This window comes from Micropterus dolomieu, linkage group LG10 (assembly GCF_021292245.1).
Source record: "Micropterus dolomieu isolate WLL.071019.BEF.003 ecotype Adirondacks linkage group LG10, ASM2129224v1, whole genome shotgun sequence".
Lineage (NCBI taxonomy): Eukaryota > Metazoa > Chordata > Actinopteri > Centrarchiformes > Centrarchidae > Micropterus > Micropterus dolomieu.
Window position 1 is genome coordinate 28,847,463 of NC_060159.1, and position 8,235 is coordinate 28,855,697.

General features: G+C 44.3%; 1 protein-coding gene across 1 annotated transcript in view; it reads right to left on the reverse strand.

The window, feature by feature from the left end:
- LOC123977334 (lysophospholipid acyltransferase 2-like) overlaps window positions 1–8,235 on the reverse strand; it is a 22,634-nt gene continuing 14,399 nt past the window's right edge. The window contains exons 4-13 of the mRNA XM_046059929.1: window positions 6,864–6,959; window positions 6,708–6,763; window positions 6,576–6,630; window positions 6,306–6,489; window positions 5,956–6,148; window positions 5,768–5,871; window positions 5,577–5,641; window positions 4,607–4,739; window positions 3,952–4,103; window positions 1–2,710 (exon numbers count right to left, since the gene is read on the reverse strand). Of these exons, the coding sequence (XP_045915885.1) occupies window positions 2,560–2,710; window positions 3,952–4,103; window positions 4,607–4,739; window positions 5,577–5,641; window positions 5,768–5,871; window positions 5,956–6,148; window positions 6,306–6,489; window positions 6,576–6,630; window positions 6,708–6,763; window positions 6,864–6,959 (1,189 nt within the window). The 3' untranslated portion in view covers window positions 1–2,559. The remainder of the gene's footprint in view (window positions 2,711–3,951; window positions 4,104–4,606; window positions 4,740–5,576; window positions 5,642–5,767; window positions 5,872–5,955; window positions 6,149–6,305; window positions 6,490–6,575; window positions 6,631–6,707; window positions 6,764–6,863; window positions 6,960–8,235) is intronic.

Here is an 8,235-nt window from a genome sequence, read left to right on the forward strand (position 1 = left end):
TCAAGTGTCAAAAAAATCCAAGGTTTTAATCACATCATTTACAAAAAACAAACAAACATATCGTCCATATCAAACCTACAGATAGGTGGCTGGTTGGGTGAGAGAACATTAATCGTTGTGTTTCATCTCAAATAATTACTGTAGCCTCGATTCATCAGCAAAGTCACGTCCTTGTCCAGGTCTCGTGAAAGAACTAACACTAACGGCAAAATACAAACGTGGAAACAGGAAAACAGACGGGAAAATAAAGAAATGTCCTTTCATGATTTCTGCGAAGGAAACACAATTACAGAGATTAAGTAGTTAGCGATTGAAACTAATGAAGAATCAAAATGGTACGATGTCCTTTTGTCTCTTCTAACCAATTCTCTTTAACCTTGAGGGGAGAAACCAAGAGGTCACCAAGAAGAGATGGGTAGGAGGGATCATGGAAAGTTTGGAAAGACAGTGATAATGTACTCTGGGCTACAGAACCATGCAGTGTTGGTACGTACAGTCAGTGCCTGGTACTAACGTTGCATGATGCGTTCTTTTTTTAATTAAATATTACTGTAGTATTACTGTAGTAAGAAGCTGGCACAGAAGAAAACTTTAGCTAAACTGACAGAAACTTTAATAGCTAGAGGGAAGCTCGACCATTAGCTAAACTGGGTTCAGCGCTGTCCTGATAGCTAACCTGTATCAACTGGTTGTGGCTAAGCTGAGCCAGTAGCTGCAGGTTTAGCTTCTACACTGAGCTGTTAGCCATTCCCAAGCAAATCTTTTTAGCTAAACCGTTCGCTAACCTGAATAATTAGCTAACCAAACTGTTAAAGCTGACGAAGTGAATCATTTGCAAACCAGAACCAACTGATTTAGTTTTTCAATGTAATGTCAGCTAATCCGAAGCAAACTCTACCTGCCAAACTGCCCATTCGCTAAAATAACTGTTTTGGTGTGAGTGCTTTCTCATCGAGCTGTTAGCTAACCAGAACCTAACATTTTAGCCTCTAAACTGAACCATTAGCTGTGCCAACGTTCACTAACTAAACTGTTAAAACTGATAAAGTGAATCATTTGCTAACATTAACTAATTAGTTTAGCTTCTTTAATGAACTTTTAGCTAACCGGACCCAAACATTTAGCCTGAACCATTTGCTGTAGCAACTGTACTTTACTAGCTAAACTGGTTTGTCAGTTAAACTTATAGCCTACACTTTACAGTTAGCTAACGCAGACTTTTTTTTTTTGTTTCCACGCTGATGTGTAAGCTAACTTAAACAAAACTGTTTTAGCTTCAAAAGTAAAACATTAGCTGAACCAATCTAGATAGCCCCTTTCAGTTCACTGTACCAGCTGTTACAGGCGTTGGCTAACCTAAACCAGATTCCTTTTTGCTCCTAAACTGAACCATTAGCTAACCTGAACAGTTTTAGCTTCTAAACTAAACATTAGCTGAACCGAACGAGCTAACGGGTGAAACTGCTGGGTTCACTTCCTGTGGTTATGTGATGCTAATATGGAAGGAAACCCAATCTGAGCTGTTGTGAGGCGTTTCCCTCTTCTTCAAGCTGAATCTCCACACATCTTACATCAAACCACAACTAAGTTTGGAGTTACATAAATAACAACATGACAATAACTGACATCTACAAATGTAAACACGACGTCCTCCTGACCACCCACACATCCAGAAAGATACTGATCCTGCAAAGTAGCACTTCTTCTTCTTCGTCTTGTAAAAAAACAGAACTAAGGCGACTGAGTGGAATTAATCATTGGCACTTTCTCCAAACTCATGTGTATGAATACTGTGATATAGTTGGTTTAATAGATTGTAACACGGTCTGGGAGGAATGTGGAGGAGAAAAGATCATTTTAACCATCTTAGTTCACTCGTTTACATGTTTTTAATGCACTAACTCACGGGCCTGCTTATTCGTTCTTTTACCTCACTCATATTCACGCAGCTTCTCTTTGACTTTTTACATGCTTTCTTTCGTTCATGTATTCATTTAATCATACGTTCAGTCATTTCCCTATTCATCCTTTCATTTATTTCTCCCTTTATTCATTCAATTCTGCAGATGGACAGTCAGGAGGTTTCTGACCAGACAGAAAATTGACTCAGTTCAACACTACACAGGTGGCCCTGACACTTCCAGGCAGCTGCTCCATATGAAGTTACAGTATATATATATGTACTTATATATATATATATATACATATATATATATATATATTTATCTTTATATCCTCCACCATAGCAGGTTCATCTGAACCTGCCACCTGACCCAAAAAATGTTCACTTGTGTTGTTTATCAGTCCGAATGCTATCCCGGCAGTCGTACCTCCTTGTAAAGACATAGTTTTGAGGGAAAACACTTCATCAAGTACAACACAGGCCTTCAAAATTCAGGGCCTGTGAATCCAAATAATACAGTATTTTAACTTGTGTCGTGAGCATCATGTTTCTGTACCCCAGACAGGAGGAAGGTCCGTTTGATATGGTTCGCCTCCTCTTTCTATACAAGTCGATGGAAATAAAATGTTGTACAGGATTGTTCTTTGTCGTCCGTCTCATGTGGTTTTCTCCTTCTGGCTGCAGTTGTTGTCTGTAGGCTCCTGGAGGAGGATCTTCTGCTGGTCTTTGAGGCGGAGGTGTCTCGGTTTGACCGGCAACGCCACGGCCAGCAGAACGCAGCCGATGTGGAGGCAGCAGTACCAGGACCTGCAGGGAGGAGAAAACAGGTGAAGATGGAAAGTTTGGAAAAGACAGTGATAATGTTCTCTGGGCTACAGACCCATGCAGTGTTGTTGCATGTTGCGTTCTTTTTTTAATTAAATATTACTGTAGTTTGGAAGCTGGCACAGAAAAAAAACACAACTTAAGCAAAACTGACAAAAACTTTAATAGCCAGACTGGGTTCAGCGCTGACCTCATAGCTAACCTGTATGAACTGGTTGTAGCTGAGCTGAACCAGTAGCTACAGGTTTAGCTTCTACACTGAGCTGTTAGCCATTCACATACAAACCTTTCTAGCTAAACCGTTCGCTCACCAAGCTGTTAGCTAACCAGAGCCTAACTTTCTAGCCTCTAACCTGAAGCATTAGCTGTACCAACGATCACTAACTAAACTGTTGAAACTGATAAAGTGAAGATGAGGAGAGACGTCAGGTGATCTAATTCCACAAGTCATTGTGGCATCTTTCTCTCGATTAAGTCAACGTTTTTAATGCTAAAGGTAGGTGTAGGATATTTAACAGCAAAGTCCAATTAAGGAGGTGGGTTGGATGGGGGGGGCAGAAGTCTACAGGTTATGTAATGCCTCATGCAAACTACACGACTTGCCGTCTTGTGACGGGAGTCTTGAAGTCGTTTACTGATCGGTGACTGAGGGGGTCACACACTACAGGAGCTGACAGCGCCTGAGTCAGCCGCCGCTGGTCTCCAAACCACGTTTAGTCAAGAAAACACATGAAATATGAAACGGGAAATGAGCGATCCTGCACACGAAACAGCTGTTTGTTATAAAGATAGAAATTATAAAGACAAAGAATCTGTGTGAAAGAAAGGATCAGCACACGCAGGTAGCAGAGATCTCAAGTTAAGTCAAATTAAACCAAACCATGATATTTTTAACCAAGTGCTTTTGGTGCCTAAACTAATAATATTTAACCAGTGTTGATACCTGGTTTATAATAGTTTATGATATTCATGATGGATTTTTTGCTTTTCAAACACCAAAGTCAGACATCCTGGAGCTTTAAGAAACATTTTCAGTGACACTAATCACTAGGCTGTTAATGCGAACGTCAGGACTTAAACCCGTCTGACAATAAGTTAAAACTGATTGTTAAACCTGACTAATTCAAAGTGAGTTAAACAAAGATGTGTGTTAAATCTGACTCTTAAGAGTCAAAGTTAAATTATAGCAACTCAAAATTAAGTCTGCTGACCAGTTCACTGACCTGTAAAACTTGATGGATGGACCTGCAGACAGCAGGATAAAAGGCACCACTGTGTAGCAGATGGCGATCTGAGTGGCCGCCCACGTGATGACATCATAGACCAGTTTGTGGGTGGGTGACTGCAGGAAGTACGGCCGAACGTTGTGTCGGACCTGAGAGGACAAAACATTTGGTCAGATAGCTGCAAAGTACCGTATCAATTAACATAATAAGCTAAACTGTTAGCATAGAGAACTGTTAGCATAGCGAACTATAATTTAAAATGTTTGTGATACCAGGGTACTGGCGAAATGTTTGCTACGCTGTTAGCATGAAACCAACTACCACTCAGTGTATCCAGAAGTGTTAGCATACACTTAGCATCAACTAAAATAGCATGCTAAAGCCATTATCCCTAAACAGTGCGTGCTAATCTCTTAGCATGAAGCCTTCTTAATCTCCTCATAGTGAATGCTAATGATAATCATCTAGCTGTTAGTTAGTTAGAAGTGTGCAGGGCTCTAACGCCAATTTGACAAAGCGTTTAATTACTTCCTGCGCCACAGAGTAACTGTCATAGGGGCATAGGAACAGTTTGCAGGTTCACCAGGTACCAGACAACAGTTAGTCATTGGGTTCGTCAGCTCACAGCTAACGGTTAGCGTGGACAGCTCACCGCTCTAGCAGCCAGCGTGACGACTATGCCGGTGAGGAAGGTCAGGTAGTAGCCCGGATAAGCTCCGTGCCACATGGCCGACAGGATGAAGGTGGCTGCTGTCGGGTGGTAGGGACATCGCTCGTAACACACCCTGGGAACCAGAGGTCAGAGGTCAGACACAGGGAAACCAAACCTGCTGCGGTTTGATTATCCGCTGATTTAACCTGTCTCTCTGTGTCAGCAGGTTTTCCTGCAGCACAGCTGACAGCGTGCAGTTAATGATAAGATAATAATGTGAAATGGTTAGGAAGGTGGTCAGAGACAATCTTCTGCCTGTGCACTTAATGGGAGAGTCTGTCCTGGTTAAGATCCACCAGCAGGTGGCAGCAATACCCAGAGTACCAACCAGCTTTACAGGAAGCCAATTCTAGTGATTCACAAAATATTGTGTCAAGTGTTGAGTGTCTGTAGAAGTTAATTATTTACAGAGTTAGCTGCTGATGAAAGAACTGGTTCCTGTTCTGGGTCTGTTGGTTTCCATCTGAACTCTTCTGACACAGTAAACACACCAGAAGCTACTTATCGGTTACTGTTCTGACGAGCGTTGAGCTAAAGCTACAGTTTTAAACTGACTTAACTCCTCTGGCCCCGTGTATCGTCTCCATCTTAGAAACTCATAAAGTTTATTTCAAACATTGTTCAAGCTCACAGAGCTTAATTTTAAATTCTAGTAAGGATCTCAATGTTGTCAACATGTGTCTAAAATGATGCAGCGGACTCTTTAATGGTCCCTGACAAATAAATCTATAAACAAACAAAAACAAAGATGAAAAACCTGTTATTTTGTTGTGAACGTCAGCTAGCTTCAATCAAGAGCTGCAGCAACATGTTGTGTTTGTAATGCTGTCAAAGTGGAACGACAGCAGACCTTTGGACGCCGTCGCACTGGACATAAATAACTTTAGAAACAGAATAAACGTGTTCAGACCTTTTGAGCCAGTGTGCTGTCTGAATGTTCCAGTTGTCGAGGAAAACTTTGAAGCTGGTGGCAAACTGAAACAAAACAGAGGAGATCTGACTTTCATTAAAACACGATCGTGCATTAAACGCACAAACATAAACCTGGACTCGTGTAACGGGTCAGTAAACTAACAGAGTCCAGACCCCCACAGTCCTGACCTCGATGTTGAGGATCCTCAGGTTGGAGATGAGATCCCAGCGAGGAGCGCCGTCATCGTCGTAGCCGTTGAAGCCGAAGCCGGCGGCGTTGTTGATGGCGTCGGCTGAGGTTAAAAAGAGAGGCGAGAAGTTAAACCCACCGCTCAGAACACGAGACCGAAGGAACAGGAGGAGAGGGAAACACCCACCGAGCGTCCAGACGAAGTAGTACTTGGGCCTGGTGGTCACCATGGACAGGTACAGGTAGACCACCTGGCCGTAGAACGGCGTGTTGGCGATGAAGTCGTCGTCGATGTTTCGCTCCACGGGGAAAACTTTACACACCGACAGGAAGACCAGGAGGCAGAAGAAGGAGGTGGCCACTTTACGCACTACCTCCATCTGAGCAAACACAGAGAGACGGGAACATCACTCCTGGTCCGGTTTACCGACCACGGATCAGGTCTGGACCACAGACTGTACAGAGCGTCTATGTAGAGACGATTAAAAGGTAATTTAAGTCAAACTGAGACTCAGTGTTGGCGGTCGTGCGGCGTACGTTTGGCGAGGGCTCGCTCTGCCTCTGCTTGCCGCTGTGCTTCCTGTCGGCCTCCTGGTCTCTGTGGCGACGGGGGTCTCCCTCGATGAAGGCGATGTAGTCGTTGTAGGAGCAGGTGGGTCCGGCCAGGATCCCCATGAAGTTACAGTTGTAGCTGAAGTACTCCAGCAGGCTGGGCATCCTCCTGAACACACAGCACATGCAGCCGCCGTTACTCACCAGAATCATTTACCCTGAGAAACATCTTCTACTGCTCGGACACAAACGAACCGTATCGCCAGGATCTTCTGTCCCGGGGTCAGATGTTCCTCTTTTCGGGCCATTCCTGCACGAGAAAAACAAAACGTGACAACGAGCCGCCGTTTCGAGCAGCAGGCGTTTAACATGCGGTCACTCGCTCACCGTCGTGGATTTCAAACGCCAGGCTGGTGATCTTCTGTGTTATCACCATCATGGGGCTGGAGGGGGGGGGATAAGAAATACAAGCAGAAGCAGATTTCACTAAGTGTGCAGCAGAGATGCAGCTTACAGGTGTGAGCAGGTGTGAACAGGTCTTACCCTGTGAAGTCAGCAGAGTACATGCCGTAGTCGAAGACGTAGACTCGGGTGATCTGACACAGACTCAGGTATGTGAGAGCCACCAGGAGGCAGTACCTGAAAACCAAACACAGCAGTGAGCATGACAGCCTCAAGGTTCAGGAAGTCCAGGTTTGATCCCCGATCTGGTCCCTGTTACTACCACAGGTGTAATCCCGTTGTTAGCCCCGGTCAGACCGGCTGCACCGGGCAGCTTCATGTATTTTCAGATATCAATTCAGTTTATCTTTATTGGCATGAATACTGCCAAAGCTACAAATAAATTAGAATTCATTTCATTAAATAAAGCAAATAAAACAGTGTGTGTTTACATTAATAGACAAAAATAAATAACTAAATAAGCAACTAAAAAATCAGTATCAATGTGAAATAACAAAAAAACAAATAAAGGAACAATTACTAAAATAACAAATGAAAATAATAATAATTTGAAAATTTACAATTATCTATATAAATATATGGCTCATCATCGTGACATCATCGTGACATCATCGTGACAGCTGAACTCTACATCAGTAAGAACTGTGAGGAGCGAGGACAAGAGGCCGAATCAGCTGTCTGTGAACACCAAAACCCACTGGGAGGAGGTCAGAGGCCTGGAGCCAGGACTCAGTGGAGGACCGGGTCAGAGGTCAGGAGCCAGGACTCAGTGGAGGACCGGGTCAGAGGTCGGGAGCCAGGACTCAGTGGAGGACCGGGTCAGAGGTCGGGAGCCAGGAGAGACCATCTCCATAACAGAACCATGTCCATGACATCTAGGCCATGAGGTGTGGTGGAAAGCCTCGGAAACAACAAGTTACCTGGATCTGCCGCTGATGTTTGTTTAAATAAAACACATTTCAAAGTTTTGATGCTACGAACAGTTTCAGTCCTGACACCAGGTGCAGAGGCCCTCAGAGGTAAAACACCATCTTCATCAGTACAAACGTCTGTCAGTCTGTAATGGATCTGACTGCACTCAGAGGCTCCTCTTCATCTCCAGACTGATTAAAGGCTCCTTCTTCTTCCTCCTTTGGGAGTTTTACCGTCTCCAGACTCACGACTCAGCTCATCTGAAACCTGAACCTGATCCAAGTGGCAACCTCCGGCTCTCACGACTGAAGCCGTTGCTGAAGAGCCTTAAACCTGCGTCCTCTCTAGCAGCCAGCAGGGGGCGACTTAAACCTGCGTCCTCTCTAGCGGCCAGCAAGGGGCGACTTAAACCTGCGTCCTCTCCAGCAGCCAGCAGGGGGCGACTTAAACCTGCGTCCTCTCTAGCGGCCAGCAGGGGGCGACTTAAACCTGCGTCCTCTCCAGCAGCCAGCAGGGGGCGACTTAAACCTGCGTCCTCTCT